The sequence below is a fragment of the Ictalurus punctatus genome, chromosome 13 (genome assembly GCF_001660625.3).
Source record: "Ictalurus punctatus breed USDA103 chromosome 13, Coco_2.0, whole genome shotgun sequence".
NCBI lineage: Eukaryota > Metazoa > Chordata > Actinopteri > Siluriformes > Ictaluridae > Ictalurus > Ictalurus punctatus.
The window spans coordinates 22,898,923-22,916,668 of NC_030428.2; the positions used below are offsets into that span (position 1 = coordinate 22,898,923).

Genomic DNA, 17,746 nt, shown 5'->3' on the forward strand with positions numbered 1-17,746 from the left:
AACTTCCAAACCTAGACGTGATAAAGCCACAGACCGTACGGCTAAAAGCTTCCTGCTAAAAAGTGAGCCAATGTCGTACCCTCGGCTCCAGAAGACATGAAAGTTCACTCGTCCGTCTTAAAAAGCCAAGCACTTTTTCTTTATTATTCCCGGTGCGGGCCAGGCGTGACTGATTGCGAAAATCACTGTTATATTGATCTCAGGTCAGCTGTGTGTGTTAAGGCAAGCAGTGGCTGATGGAAAAGGGGTGGCATGTGATTTTCTCAACGTCGATACACATCCGAGCTGGCAGGAAAATTTGGGATACGCTGGTGTTACACTCGGGGGAAGTGACTAGAGGTTCAGAAGAAATGGTTACTAATTTAAAAGCTGCAACTTTGATTGCAAAGCAGAACTCGCATGAAGTCTTTGAACTCCTCGTCTATTTAGCATTAGAGCTGGGCCAGGAACGCATGGCTCTGTGTGTGTGTGTGTGTGTGTGTGTGTGTGTGTGTGTGTGCGTGCATATGTGAGAGACTAGTTGGAAAAGTGGGTGAATATTTACATCACTCTACTCATTGCATTACTATCAAACCCTCACAGCCTTCGACATCAGATTTAACTGTAACTCCCAAAATCTGCCTTTATCATTTCAAATCACACACACACACACACACACACACACACACGCGCACAATCAAATGAACAAATAGCCACAAACACCCACACACAAGAAAAAACACAAGCAAGCACAGCCAAACAACCACATGCGCACACAAAAAATTAGTGCATGCAAACTACATGCACAACCACATAGATATACACAGACACACTCACACAAAGAACTACCTAAAGAGAAACAACCACACACACACACACACACAAGCACAACCACACACGTGAACAACCACATAAATACACGCACACACACGAAAAGGAAAAAAAAACATGCACGCACAAACAATAACTGCACACATACACACAAACTACATGCACACACAAACTACACACACATACAAACAATACCTGCACACACAAACCATAACTGCACACGTACACACAAACAATACCTGCACACAAACTGCACACACACAAACTACACGCACACACAAACAATACCTGCACACGTACACACAAACAACACCTGCACACAAACTACACGCGCTCACAAACTACACGCACACACAAACAATACCTGCACACACAAACAATACCTGCACACATACCCACAAACAATACCTGCACACAAACTACATGCACGCACAAACTACACATACACACACAAACCATAACTGCACACGTACACACAAACTACATGCACACACAAACAATACCTGCACACACAAACAATAACTATACACATTCACACAAACTACGCATACACACACAAACCATAACTGCACACGTACACACAAACTACATGCACACACAAACAATAACTATACACATTCACACAAACTACACATACACACACAAATCATAACTGCACACGAACACAAACTATACGTGCGCGCACACACACACGACCACAACCCACAAGAATAACCACATGCAAGCACACATGTGCACACAAATGCACACATGCACAGCCAAACAAACATGTGCAAACAACCACATGCTCACAAACAATATCAACTATACACAGCCACACACACAAATAACCATTCAAACAAACTACACACACACACACACACACACACACACACACACACACACACACACACACACCAACAATCTCACAGTCATTCCCATATGCACAAACAGATCCACATATTAACAATTATATTCACACTGTACAGAATAAAGCCGCAAAATTCATGTTGTGATCATAATCACAGTTTCTGGCTTTAATACAATACAGGTGTTCACTTGATAAATCACACACGCACACACGCACGCACACACGCACACACGCACGCACGCACACACGCACACACGCACACACGCACGCACGCACGCACGCACGCACGCACGCACGCACACACACACACACACACACACACACACACACACACACACACGCACGCACGCACGCAGAGTGCATGTGCTTCTGTTCAGCTTACACTTTGTATAGAATGAATCAGAAAATGAAAAGGAAGTGTGCAGAGTTCTGGACTCGGAACAATGAAGCGTTGTGAGAAAACAGTTTCAAGACAGTAAATCTTCGCAGGTAAACGCGGAACTGAAGCAACCCACCGCTGCTTTTACTGGAATTCATTCCGTTTAGCTCAGCAGTGCACTTTTAGTGTACATGAACAATTTTCCGTCATTTAAACATAGGAATGCCCTTTTACCTTTATACACACACAGACACACACACACACACCCGCCCACACATCAGAAACTTCAGTGTAGATATCTTTGTGGTTAACACCCCGGTGTATCTTTCCTCCTCTGCAATATCCAGGTACTTTTTCTCCTTTCGTGTGACTCGGCACATTAAACCACTTCAGCTCACGGCACTGAAACGCCTCGCCGTCACCGATAAACACTGAGATTATCTACCGCTGGGCTGCAGCTACAGTCACAACACCGGCAGCGTAGTGTCGTGTGTTAGAGAGGAGAGATCACCAAACAGTGCTGGACAGCGGATCCTCTTCCTTCTAATCGAAGCCAGTTCTTCCGACGAGGGCCGAGTGATACGACGATGCAATGTTAATCTCTGGATTAATTATATCAGAGCATGCCTCTCCAAGATTGTGGGTTTTTGTTTTGTTTATGCACACAAACAATATCAAGTATACACTTACACACAAAACAACTACACACACACGTACAACCACATAGATAAGGCACAAATAGCCACACACACACATAACCATTCAAACAAACTACACACACAATGTTTTGCTGGCAGCTTGTGAGAAAATCTATCCAGTCTGTACACACGTGAATCCAAGAGCCCTCTGGCCGAATGCGGGTTGTCGTGATGGCGTCACGTGACGCGTCTCGGTACAAATCTGTGATTTTTGGCTCCTCTGAATGTCGCGGAGATCGTTTGATTTTGCGTTCGCTTCTGCGACCGCAACGGCCCGGAAGGACTTTTATATCCTGATACGATATTTTGTCTTATCGTTCACCCCCAGGCCGTTTCTAGAAGGCTAAAGCGGATATCAAACCGGCTTTACATACAAAATCTCGACACGACCAGAGCCGATATGTAAACGTATATTTATACGGCAGTGAATTACATACTCAAGGTGTCCACTAGTCATCTCTTTCCTTTTTCTTTGAGCAGGGTGCGTCACTACACATCAAGAGGAAGGCGTTGTCCAGAGCTAAAATTCGCTTTAAATATACTAGATTTGTCTAAACTGGCTTTTGATACATATTTGTGGCATATGTTCAATAATAGTTCACTCGATAAGACTTGTTTTAGATTTTCGTGGTACTGGTGTTTCTGTAAGAGGAGTATTTGATTTGAGACCTATCGCAAATCTCTCGTCATCATCAAACTTTTAAGCTATTAAAACAAAGATGTTCTAGCTTAAAAATATATATATATATATATATATATATATATATATATATATATATATATATATATATATATATATATATATATATATATATATATATAGATAGATAGATAGATAGATAGATATATAGATAGATATATATATAGATAGATAGATAGATGCTTTTGAAAGGGATTTGACTTTTTATATCAAATTTTACATCAAAAGTGGGGTGCTGAGATACAATGTAACAGAGAGACAGACAGGAGGAAAGAGACAGACAGGAGGAAATACAGAGATGGAGCGACAGAAATAGAAAGAGAAAAATACACAGAAGCTGAGAAACATTGTGAGAGTGTATGTGTGAAATATATATATATATATATATATATATATATATTTATAGCCAGCAAGACAGAGAGTAAGATTCATGATTGAACACTTGTGCTTTATTGTGACATGGCGAGAAAGTCTGTTTCATCTTTGTACTGCTGGGTCAAAACACCTCTGTCACAATAAAACACAAGCACTGAAGAATGAACCGGTTTGAGGGTTCTGTCTAGACACCTCTAGTATTTCTTTCACAGAAACAGACTGCAGGACTGTCTAGGGTGCTACATGGAATGTAAGACGGTACAGAGATTTGCAGATTTAAAAAAAGAAATAAATAAAAATAAACAATTTTAAATGCCAACCGACGCTGAAGAAGCCACGCTTACTTCATAGTCCGTCGGCAAACTGGCTAGATAACTCCTTCGTTTCTACGTTCCAGTTAAAAATTCTTCCAGTAAAATTGTCTCCCTTTCCTCTTTTCTCATCTTCATGCCGATCATAGTTCTTGTGTAAACACTCGTACAAATGATTTAGGAATGAGTAAGTATGTATCCAGCTTGATAAACACGGCCCATCGTCGGATTAAGACACTTCTGGATGTGCTGTTATAGGAAAACCATCATGGGGTAATGGCTGGACACGCCCCAGTACGTTTTATTCCTTACTTGTTTTATTCGCTTTATTATTTAGAGTTATCTCTTCGAGGGATAAATCGAAGTACAATGTATCGTTTGTTGTGTTTTATTTTTTCAGTCACCCATTTCAGTTGCTGGTACTCATGACCTTATTTGAGACTACCCACAGCTCACGACCACAGGAGAGGTTAGAGAAGCAGACCGACAGCTACACAGAGAGCATGCAAAAAAAATAAATAAAACTGAGCTCCTGCATACAAATACTTAAGTATCTTAATTCTTCATCTTCTTTGTACATTAACAATTTATGGCATTTGGCAGACGGCCTTATCCAGAGGGATATACCGAATGCATTCATCTCTTTTTTTTTTTTCTTCATACAACTGAGCAGTTGAGGGTTAAGGGCCTTGCTCATGGGCCCAGCAGTGGCAACTTGGTGGTGCTGGGATTTCATCTATGATTATTGCTGCTATTATTGGTGATACAGGGGGTAGCACTGCTGCCTCACAGGTCCTGCATGCAATCCTGAGGTGGGCAGATTGGCAATGATAAATTGGTGTGTGTGTTGGTGCCCTGCGATGGACTGGTATCTCAAGGTACATTCACGCATACAGCGACTCGCAGCGACCAAACGACCGGAGACCATTCATTTTCAACCAGGGCTGGCGACTTCCAGCGTCCGGTGGTGACTAGATCTGGGTTGTGTCCAGCGATACAGCAAAGTTGAGTAAAGTTTAACTTTATGCAAATTTGGAGCGACCTGGTGCAGAGACTATATATGAGAGTGAAGACAGAAGAGCGCACGTGATGGGTCATCAGTGATCCGCCATGCTGCCTGGGAGTCCGAATTGTTTCATGGACCCAGACAGTTTGGTGCTTTCGCTTGCAGATAGATGGCCACAATGGAATAGAGCACACACTGCCTCTCCCGTCAGTTAAAGCATATGATGCATAATATACACGCCGGTGAATTTTATATACAAACGAATGAATGAATATTTTTAATAGTAGTAGTAACTAATATCCTTTAACTCCTGTATGGAGATGTGAATGAATATTTTTAGTAGTAGTAGTAATGATAATGAGTCTTTATTGATCACATATACATATGTACAGTGAAATTCTTTTCTTCACATACCCCAGCATGTCAGGAAGTTGGGGTCAGAGCGCAGGGTCAGGCATGATGCAACGCCCCTGGAGCAGAAAAGGTTAAGGGCCTTGCTCAAGGGCCCAACAGTGATAGTAGTAACTAATATGCTTGAACTCTTCTATATGGAAGTAAATGAATATGTTTAGTAGTAGTGGTAGTAACTGATATGTTTTAACTCCTATATGGATGTAAAGGGGTTGTGGTGCTTATCAGGATCAGAGGGCAGTAAGATGTTCAAACTGAGTCCTGAATTCCCGGATGTTTACAAAGCACCAGAACAAGCTGGGGGGGAAAATTGCAATGGCTTTCCAGCACCGATAGCAGCCGGCCTTTCTCTCGTACACAAACATGTAGGAACAAGAACACATTCCCAGGCAGGACCGTGTGCAGGAACTACTTCCGGACACTGCTTCACAGATCCACACACATTTCCTCTCCAACAGCCCGATATCGGACTTGTTTTGTTTGGTTTTTCACAACACAAACACGAGGTGTAAACAAACCGCTACTGTAGCGGCTCTGAGTGCGGGTTACACGGATACAAAATAATAACAAAACAAAAAAAAGTTACAAAAAGTTACAAAACACGGGATAGGGGCAAAGCGGTGAAAAAAATCCGCGCTTGTTTGGTCAGTTTTGCTACAAATGTATCAGCTGTAATCAGTGCTCCATCATTCCCGGTCAGGCCCCGCACACAGGAAACGCTAGGAACTAGGCGAGTCTCTGACAACTGAGAAAACTGTTCAACTCGGACTTTCCATTTATTCAAATCCCAACACAAACACACACGAGTTCCCAGTTATATCCATGACTTATCACCGCCTTCCATAAGGCCTTGCTTATCCCAAAACTGCGCAGGAAAAGTGGAAAACCCGGGCGTGTGGAGAAGGAAAAAAAAAACCAAAGGGAGAGTAAATTCACCACTCCGGCTCAACTTATTTCTACACTACTCACCGACGCCGTACTTTTCCTTCTTGGTAGGAATCCAGCGCGACATTCTCACTCAAATTCACAAACTATCAGCTCGGAATGGTCTTCACCGGTCCAGGAACATGCACAGCGTTTCCCCCAGGACTTTTCTGTGGTGTTGTCTTCACTGTTAGTGTGCTGGGAAGCCGCATCTAGGCGCCATTTTCCATCGTTAACTGCCTGGTCCGCGAGGGGGTGCACACTCAGAGAGAGAGAGAGAGAGAGAGAGAGAGAGAGAGAGAGAGAGAGAGAGAGAAAACTTTTGGTCACGTGGTCCCTACTCTACCCACCCGAGGAAAGACCATAAATATCATTTGAATTTAACTTCGTTTGATTTATCAATACTGTTGTGCGTTCTTTATGAGGGGGAGAAAAAGGATTTAAAGATATAAATGAATCACTAGGTTCTATTTGAGACCTGTAGCAAGTGAGTCGGTTTCTTTAAAAGTGAATCATTTTAAAGAATCGATTCCAGACAAATCGATTAAGTCTTTAGTCAATACTAGTAGTAGTATGACTAGTATTGGCAGTAGGCTATGTACAGTACTGTGCAAAAGCTTTAGGCACCCTTGGGTTTGTTTGTTTGTTTGTTTTTCATTACAAACTTTGTTTTTACATTGTCAAATCAGTACAAAAGCATTTTAGTTATGCAAACCTTCGTTTTCTGGCACAAAATGAAATGCTACGGAAACAAATGTTTGCATTTCAGTAAAGAAAGCAGCATATTAGGTAAAAGAACACTTTCCAGACAAAATAAAAGAAAGAAATTTAAAAAATAATAAAACAGTCCCTCCAGGATTTCGCAGAAATGAACACAAACTCAAGAAAACTCTGCAATATATGGAGGAGCTTGCAATTTTTCAGAATTACCACAGATTTTCTGCAGGTTTTGGCCCAGACACGTCATGTGGCGTCATCACAACGCTCGTTCAGTCAAAGCCCTCTTCGATTCACGTGCGTCGAACATGAGTACAGCTAACAGGTCTCATTTACCAACAAACATCAGTGCAAAAGGCCATGCAAAACAATTTCGCCAATTCAAGTCGTTTTCTGGACAGTAAAAAGCGTAAAAATCTCCACAAGCTACATCGCATGTTTTGAAGGGAAAAAAAAACAGTGCCGCAGCAAAATCAAGCATCTTTGCTCGCGACAGTCACAAAAAAAAACTCTGTGAAATTCTGTACGGACTGAAAAGTTAATGAAGGCTGCTGGGTTTTGCTGCAAAAATGAGACGCGAGTGCATCAGTCAAACATGCTCAATAAAACGTACCAGCTAATTACCTTACAAAACTGCACACATTGTACATGAAACTACTCTTATTTTCTTTTCTTTTCAAAGCTAAGGGCTGTCACACCAAATATTGACCAATATTTCATTTAGTTTACATCCCTTTGTAGTATTTTTAAAATATTATTTATATATTTAATTTCAATTTTTTTTGAAGGCTTCTTTGCTCTACAGCATTTCTTTGCATGTGCCTAAGACTTTTGCACAGTATTGTATGATGCATGTGTTTGTTTCTTTCTTTCTTCCTTCCTTTCTTTGAAAAATTAATCAAGGTAGCAATGGCTGGACACACTCAATCATGTTTTATTCCTTACTTATTTAATTATCATCTTCATTATCTAGTGTTATATCTTTGATAGTTAAATAAAAGGGCAATGTAAAGTTGTTGTGTGGGGTTTTTTTTTTCTTTCGTTCATTCAATCATTTCAGCTGCTGCTACTCATGACTTTAGTCACCACACTAATAAAGTACATACAGGGTCATGTCAGTATGGGAACATTTTATATATTGTATAGTGTTGTCATATAGATTTTTCCAATGTTGATATAATAATAATGTGTAAATAGATGTTATATTCATTTTTCTGTCCTCGATTTAACAAATATGAATTGATTGTCCAGACTTTTTACTTTTTAGTAGCTTTTTTGATTTTTACTCAAAACGATATATGCATTATGAAGTCTGGCCAAAAGTGTGTGCACACTTGACTAATCAAACCCATATGTGCTTGTTGAACATCCCATTCCAGATTTAGGCCCCCTTTTGCTATCATAATAAGCTTCTTCTGGGAAGGCTTTCTACTAGATTTTGGAGCGTGGCTGTGGGGATTTGTGTTCATTCAGACACAAGAGACACATTAGTGAGGTCAGGCACTGATGTTGTGTGAGGAGATCTGGGGTGCAGAGTCAGTGTTCCAGTTCATCCCAAAGGTGTTCAATGCAGTTGAGGTCAGCGCTCTGTGCAGGACACTCGAGTTCATCCACTCCAACCTTGGCAAACCATGTTTTCCTGGACCTCGCTTTGTGCACAGAGGCATTGTTATACATTGAACCCAAGAGTTTTGTTTAAGACCTTCTTACATCCTACGTCGACGCCGCATTTCAAGCCTTCGACTGAAGTCTGTCAAAAGTTCATTCAATTTTTCATGTAGAAAATATATAACATTAAGATGTCTATTCGGTCTTCAAATTGGTCCACTATATTTTCTGGCAAGTCATCTGGGTGCTTTAGTTGTTTCCATCCTGTGTCTGAGTCCCAGCTGAGGTAAATCGTCGTTAAGATGAAATGTTCAAGTTGTAAATCGGACGTGTTGCCTGCTCGCTTCTGTAAAGAGGTGTTTGATATGGTGGCTTCGGATGTGACAACAATTGTGAATAGGTCACTGGTAAATGAGGTAGTTTCAGTATATTTTAAACATGCAATTGTTAAAGAACCAATCTCGCAATTGCCTTTTTTTTATCTAATCTGTTAGAGAAAACTGTCTATCATCAACTGCACTCTTAATCTTAATTCATTTAACCTTCTAGACAGTTATCAGTATGGCTTTAGACAAAGACATAGTACTGAATCTGCCCTTCTGAAGATGACAAACGACATTCTCCTCTCTCTTGATGTTAGATCTTGTGCCGTTTTGGTGCTATTAGACCTAAGTGCAGCATTCGATACCATCGAACCTAGACTTCTCTTAGATCAGTTACACATCTGGGCCACATTCAGGGTGTGGCTTTACAATGGTTTGCCTCCTATTTGAATGACAGGTGCTTTTAGGGAACTTTTCCTCTTCTTCAGCTTCTTTACAGTATGGGGTTCCTCAGGGGTCTGTTCTCTCTCCTCAGCTGTTTGCTCTCTATATGCTTCCTTTGAGCTCAATTTTTCAGAAATGTAATATTTCGTGTCATTGCTATGCCGATGATACCCAACTTTATATTCCTATAAACTCAGATAGTAATGGTGCTGTTACTGGTTTGTTGGACTGCTTTGAGGAAGTTTAACCCTGGATGGCGAGTAACTTTTTGCTTTAAGCGATGAATCTAAAAGTGAAGTGTCGATACTAGGCTCTCATAGATCCGCTTCAGCTGTTCAAACTCAGTTACAGTAGGATCCCTATCGTTTAATGTGAGGTCTCGTAAAAAGAACCTCAGAGTCATGTTTGACACCTCTTTATTATTTGAAAAGCAAATCAGTGCTGTGCTTAGGGACAGCTTTTACCATCTCAGGGATATCACTAAATTGAAATCCTACTTGTCAAGGAAGGTCTTGGAAATTGTAATTCAGGCCCTTATCACATCAAGGCTTGACTACTGCAACGCACTTTATGTCGGTCTTCTGCAATCATCTCTTGGCTGGTTACAGTGGTGCAAAATGCTGCAGCCAGATTTTTAACAGGGACCAAAAACACAGAGCACATCACACCAGTTCTTGCCTCTCTTCACTGGCAGCTGGTGAAATTTCATATAGATTTTAAGATTCTGTTGTTTGTCTATAAGGCCTTGGCTGGGCTTGCTCCCAAATATATCTCCGACCTCTTGTCTGCCTACTCACCACCGGGACAGTTGAGATCTTCTAATATTCTTCAGCTGGTTGTTCCCCACTCTAAATGTAAATTCAAGGGAGATCGAGCTTTTCTTTTGTGGCCCCTAGCCTGTGGAGCAGTCTTCCGTTAAATATTAGATCCGCTCCTTCCTTGTCTAGTTTTAAATCAGCTCTAAAAATGCACATCTATTCTTTAGCATATAATGGCTAGGGTCCTGAATTTTATAATTGACTGTTGTTTAGTGGAATTGTTGTTTTAGTTGTTGAATCTGTACAGCACTTTGGAACAACAATGTGTTGCCATTAAATGTGCTTGATAAATAAATTGAATTGAATTGGAAGATATTTGGGCCCTTTTGGTGCAGCGGAGGGAAATCTTAATGCTACAGCATACAAAGACATTTTATACAATTGTGTGCTTCCGACTTTGTGGCAATAATTTGCAGAATATGCGTGTGATGGTCCAGTGTCCCCATAAATCTGACCACATAATGTATTCATATTAGAGATGTACCGATACTAAATTTCTCAGCCGATATGATAACCGATTATTCAGAGTGATATCGGCCGATACAGATAAACGATACCGATAGTTCTGCCTTTTATACCTTCTTTTAAATTAATAATAATTAATTCCACAATTCTGAAGGAAATGCAGATAAAAACTTTATTCTCTCCATTTCAACAAGCTGTTCCACAGTAACTGGTCTCATAAACAGAAAACACATTACTCTAATTAACATTAACACACAAACTACATTCTGAAGATTACTGTAAGATTTCTTAACGTATTGAATGTTATTAATTCATATTAACATTGACTGAATTCTAAAAAACCTCCTGTTAGTCTCACATTCACTCTCCACAAACAAAAGCATTTCTACTTCATCAATGACATCAAACTGGTAATATATAATATCAACTTTTTTATATATTAACATTATTGGATATGAAATACACTACTCTACAAATATATTTTTCTGTGCAATATATACCTTTTTGTCAACTCATCTTCATTTAAATCTTTTAACGGTGTACTGCGGCTTTAATTCAGCGCAAGCAGCTCGAGTAGCGCGGAAAAAAAAAAAAAAGACTTGACGCCGAAACTCCCGCTTCACTGCTGCAGCGTCCGGTGTAAAATTTGATCAGTGCAGAGATTACAGAGATTACAAACTGCAGTTTTGTCATCATTCCACACAAGAGACATCATCTTTACACACAGCACCAAATCCATGTGTTTTCCCGCCCTCTTTTGATTGACAGGATATAATCGGCCCTGATCATCGGATTTTTTTAAACTATCGGCCATAGCGCGAAAAATTGCCTTTATCGGACGACACCGATTATCGGACGATACATCGGTGCATCTCTAATCCATATGTACATATCCTACACACAGAAGAAATGCATTTTACAATTCTGAAATAAAACCATTTTTCCAAAATTCAGTTTAAAACTATATCATCATTATTCTGTACCAAGATTTACATTTTCCATGAATTTAATTAGTAAGCTCATCTTCCTCCACAATTTAACTCCTGGTTATACCAAGATAGCTTATTCATTCATTCATCTTCACTAATGGCTTTAACCTGGTCAGGGTCATGGTGGATCCGGAGCCAATCCTTGAAATGTTTGGCATGAGGTGGGAATACACCCTGGTGGGAATACACCCTTGCACTCACACATTCATGCACTCTTTCACACCTAGGAGCCATTTAGCCTAACCAATCCACCTACCTGCATGTTTGAAACCAGGGAATCTGGAGGAAATCCACACAAACATGTAAAACTCTATGCAGGGAGTAACCAGAGCTCAGGATCAAACCAGGGTTTTGAGATTTCCCATTCACCACAACATTGTACCTCTACCAGATATTATTTCCTTATGATTACATTTAATCACTCGTCAGATTCGTTTATTAAAGTCTAGAGTTGTGCTTAGAATTTGAGGGTTGGGCATCTTGCTAATTGACAAATTGTCAATTCCAGGATTTGAGCTATCACCCTTCCAATCAGTAGGCCTGTGTTTTGTTTGGTCCAAAATGTAAAGCCTTGGTCAGACTGTACTATGTGCTCGCTATCATACCTGAGTCTTATCAAAGCTTTTGATTTGTGGCTGCGTTTTGGCGAAGTTGGATGAGTTCATTGCTGTCAGACAGAGGAAGTAATAAATGTGAGCCAGCATTGGGACATCACTTATTTGCTTTCAGGGCACCGACTATATTACTGCCAATTAAACTGTGAACTGTAGGTTACCAGCAGCACATGAACTGAAGATCTTTTTTTCAGTTTCATGATGAAATTGGGCGTATGCATTAATGCAAGGCTTGTAACTATAGCCTACGCAGTATTCCTTCCTGCTATTTGAGGTGAATCAAAAAAAAAAAACCTCACACAATCAAATCTCTTAAAGTGATAGCTGAAAGAATTGAATCAGCAGAAGGAGTCATAATGGACGTCACGCATCAAGAATGTCATGCTAAGCAGGAACTAGATAAACCTGGGTGTGACTCTGGCTTGATTAGAACTAGAAAAAGTCATGTGTAAGTCGCTTAGATTAGCTTTAGAATTTGAAATTGTATTGAGAACAGGTCAATTTCAGAATACTACTCATGATAAGATAAAGCTTACCCAAAATAAAATATGCCATATTGCACATTGATGTGCATTCACTTTTCCCGTTTATCAGCGTGTCATATTTGAGATAAGATTCCCATGATACTGTCAAACGGAACAGGTTATATAGCCATCCGTCACTGTCTAGGCTGTTTCTGTTTACCTGTCGTATTAAATTCCAGGAGCAGAGGGCTCGGGTTTGACAGGCCTGTTCCTTCTGTTCTGTTAGCAAACATTAATATTCAGCATTATCTGTGCAGCCTTGAGGGGATTCTGGCAAACAATTAATAACCATTACACCATAACATATCAAATTAGGAGGAGAGAAAGCGTTCACACACACACACACACACACACACACACACATGAGCGAACAGAGTCAAAGCACATTGTTGCTCTCTGAGAATATAGTGTGAATAAAATAGCAGGCTCCTTACTGGGTTTGGGATTTCATTGCGAGTAACAGATTAACATTTTTAATGCTTACTTTTTTCTTTATCTTACACACCTCTATTATTGCATTAGTGTGTCAGTAGAAAAGAGAATGAATTAAAAATTACATAAATAAAAGTACAGACAAATTTTTGTTAACTTTTCATAAATAATGGATCATATTATGTAAGAAACCATGTTTCTGATTAAAACATCATTGAGTCTGTCTGGAATTTGACCTGCAGATGTGGTTAGCACGTTTGCCTCGCATCTCCGGGGTTGGGGGTTCGATGGGCGCAGTTTGCATGTTCTTCCCGTGCTTTGGGGGTTTTCTTCTCCAGTCCAAAGACATGCTTGTAGAATGACGGGCATCTCTAAATTGTCTGTAGTGTGTGATTGTGCCCAGTGATGTTTTGGCACCCTATACAGAGTGTCCCCCACCTTGTGCCCAAAGTCCCCTTGGATAGGCTCCAGGCTCCCCACATCCCTGAGTAGGATAAACGGTATGGAAAATGGATGAATGGATGGATGGATGATTTGATTACATTTCTATAGGTTGTTTTATTGTGTGCCCTGTGATGGGTTGCACCCCATCCAGGGTGTCCCCCTGCCTCATGCCCCAAGTCCCCGTGGATAGGCTCCAAGCTCCCTGCAACCCTGTTGCAGTACAGAAAATGGATGGATGGATAGATGTTTTATTGTCTTCCATTTAATATAGTGATTCATTTAATACCTGGAAACATTGACGGCATCATCTTTTAACAAAAATTCTCTACAAATTCCTAAGCCTTGCATGTGAATATTTTACTTTAAATACAAAGGAAACGACTGCTTTTACAAGACAAAGTTAAAATCGATCGACAAATTAGGCCAGATCTATGCTAGCCACGATTGCACACTATTGATCTATTTACTTTGGGTCTAATTGTGTTTCTATTTTTGCATTTCAAAGCCACATTCAATTCATGTGGAGCACTCATTTTTTGAGCCAAAGGATATAAGCTTTTAATGCACAATGCGGAAGAAAAGGCTTTTATTCATTCGACGTCAGTAATCCTGCCCAATTAGGAACATCAGAGAACCTAAAGGAAACCAATGTGGGCACAGGGAGAACATGTGAAACTCTCAACAGACAGTAAACCAAGCTCAGGATCGAACCCTTGTACATTCAGCTGTAAAGCACCAAAACTACACCTGTGCACCAACGTGGCCTTCAATGATATGGTGATTTTTTTGTTCATAAATAAGAAGCATTGTAGAAAAATAATCTTGATTATCTACCTCTGTGAATTGTTTTATATACCCTTTCATAAGCCTCTGCAGAAAAAGAACATTCAGTCGAATACCCTAAAGGGCCGTTCAGTATATCCCTTTGGGAAAACCCTTTAATAACTGAACAACACTAGGTTTGCCAAGAGGAAACCCACACGGACATGGCAGAAGGGGAGAAATTGCAAACAGACAGTAAGTGGAGCTTATGGGGGTTTCCTCCAGGTACTCCAGTTTCCTCCCCCAGTCCAAAGACATGCCTTGTAGGCTGATTGGCATCTCTAAATTGTCCATAGTGTGTGAATGTGTTTGTGTGTGATTGTGCCCTGCGATGGGTTGTCAGGGTGTCCCCCGCCTTGTGCCCCGAGTCCCCTGCGATATGTTCCAGGCTCCTGTCTAGGATACATGGCCCAGAAAATGGATGGATATGGTCCTGCCATAAGTAATGGCCTTGACAAAAGAATAAACTTTTCTCGTCTATGTTACATACAATAAGATGCAGAAAAAGTGCACAATACACTTTTTTAAAAAAAAGGTTCCACATACAGGTTAGCACGTTCGCCTCACACCTCCAGGGTTGGGGGTTCGATTCCCACCATGGTGCGGGGGTTTCCTCCAGGTACTCCGGTTTCCTCCCCCAGTCCAATGACATGCATGGTAGGCTGATTGGCATGTCCAAAGTGTCCGTAGTGTATGAATGGGTGTGTGAATGTGTATGTGATTGTGCCCTGTGATGGATTGGCACCCAGGTCCTGGGTGTACCCCGCCTTGTGCCCCATGCTCCCTGGGATGGGCTCCAGGTTTCCCCGTGACCCTGAAAAGGATAAAGTGGTATAGAAGATGGATGGATTGATGGATGGGTTCCACATACAATCCTTTTAGAAAGAAGAAGAATGGGTCATATTAATAGGTCAAATATATTCAGTGGAGTACTTCCACCATATGTAATATGACCTCTAGAGTGTTTGCAAACAAAACCACTGCTAACCTCACTGTACCCACACACACTGTGTTTGTTTATATGCTGCACATGTTATGCTTTCCCGTATGATATTTTTGCACAGGCTTATGTTTAATACATTCATATGCTTCATGACTAATTATACAATTTTGTCAGGCTTTGTGCTTGCATGTTGTCCTGAATATGCAATATGTAGTGTATAATGCCCTTGTTATTGTAATGTTCTGTGTATTTTTGTAACCTTCTGCAGGCTCTGATGATGCACTTCTACACTGAAATCATCAAGTCCATCCTCACCTCTTCTATAACTCTATGGTTCAGGTCGTCCATTTACCAGGATCGAGCATAATCAAAACAGAGGAAGTGATCATCAGTAATGTGCCAACTCTTCAGGACAGCTACAACAGCAGGGTCAGGAAACATGCAGGCGATATTATAACTTTTACACGGCACACATCCTTCAACCCCTTATCTCCAGCAGAAGACTCCGAGCCAAAACAACCAGACTGACAAACAGCTTTTTTCCCCAAGAGCTGTAGCCATCATTAACCACGGCAAACACTTGGCACTTTAGCCTGAAAACCCAGCACTTCCTTTCCTATATCACAGAGGTCATCAGTCTACACCATTATGCACTCATGTATAATCGAAACAATAATATGTCAATTTATATTGCACCAGGGCTGTGAGTTTCCTCCATGTTTCCTCTGGGTTCTCCAGTTTCCTTCTACCTCCCCAAAACATGCCATTAGGTGGACTGGTGTGTGTGTGTGTGTGTGCGTGCGTGTATAAGTTACATTTACATTACATTTATTAATTTAGCAGATGCTTTTATCCAAAGCGACTTACAAATGAGAAAATACAAGCAAAAGTGTATTTTTCCTGTGATTGATTGGCATCTCATCCGATCCAGCACTCAGTTTTCCTATAGCTCATCAATCCATTGTTATGAGAGTGAGGGAAATGTTTGCTCTGCTGGACCAACCTGTATCAGTCACTCTATCAGCAGAGGGCAATGTTAGTCTTGTTCCACTGCTAACCACCCATCTGCCTTACTTCCCTCTAGGCTGAAAAGGAAGTGTGCTCGCCAGATATGCTGTTATGTTGTCATGCTTTGGATAGTTTTATGAGTTTCTATTTCTAAACTGAGAACAAAGAGATAGCGATACACACAGACGCCTTTGTTAAAGTGACTAAACAGATGAACAACAGCAATCACTTTACATGCAGGCTGAAGAGAAGCATACCATTAACTGTCTGGTTGCCGGTTTTAATCCTAAGGCATGATGTATTACATATTCCTGGCTGGGGATTGGGCTTTGAATCGGAGAGTTGCTAATAGCAGGATCCTAGATGTTACCAGTCCGTTGTTGGAAAGCGTTAAAACGCTTCACTTCTACATGTGGCTGTACTCTACTCTGCTACCATGCATGGGTCTCCCAGAAAGATTGTAATATCAGTTGTTAAAATATCCGTAGTGAAATGGATCGATACGATGTCTGTGAGATGAATGGCATTGAAAATATTAACAAGCATTCCCCTTACCTCCCCTATACAACTGCATAGTGGGGGCTTCAAAACTTTTTATTCTCCATTAGTTGATTTTGAAGTGAAAAGGTGCAGAGCTAAGTAACTCTGTTCCAGCTGGGAATGGAGAGATATATTTCTGGACTGCAAAAAAAAAAAAGTTTAAAAAAAAAAGAAGCCTGAGATAAGAACTATAAGAACCCTATTAAAGTTGCTTGGTTTCTCAAAAGCATTGCAGCACAAAGGTCATTGTTAAATGAGATCACACATCTCTCTATTAAGATGATCTTAACTTTGCAGCGCCTTCGGGAGTCTGCATCTCGATCTGTTAAAATGCAATATTGCATATAACAGTTTTTATAAAGACGTCTATGAAAGTGTGTGATTATAATGGGTCTAGACACATTCGTTCCCTCATTTTCTCTTCACTTTGGTCACCTGTCAATTCTCACCCACCAGCCTGCACTCCCCCGTCATACGACAGCTACCAAGTGTGAAGGCTACCATGTGATTCCTCGGAGATATGTGAAGCCAATCACATCTCTTCAAACTGCTGCTCATGCTGCGTCATGGGGCTGCATAACACACTCAGAG

At 40.7% G+C, this 17,746-nt stretch overlaps 1 protein-coding gene across 2 annotated transcripts in view; it reads right to left on the reverse strand.

Moving 5' to 3' along the window:
• dock1 (dedicator of cytokinesis 1) overlaps positions 1 to 6,735 on the reverse strand; it is a 284,293-nt gene extending 277,558 nt beyond the window's left edge. For both annotated transcript variants that reach the window (XM_053685217.1, XM_017483522.3), the window contains exon 1: positions 6,510 to 6,735. In XM_053685217.1, coding sequence (XP_053541192.1) covers positions 6,510 to 6,552 — 43 coding nt within the window. In that variant the 5' untranslated portion in view covers positions 6,553 to 6,735. The remainder of the gene's footprint in view (positions 1 to 6,509) is intronic.
• Between the last annotated feature and the right edge of the window lie 11,011 nt (positions 6,736 to 17,746).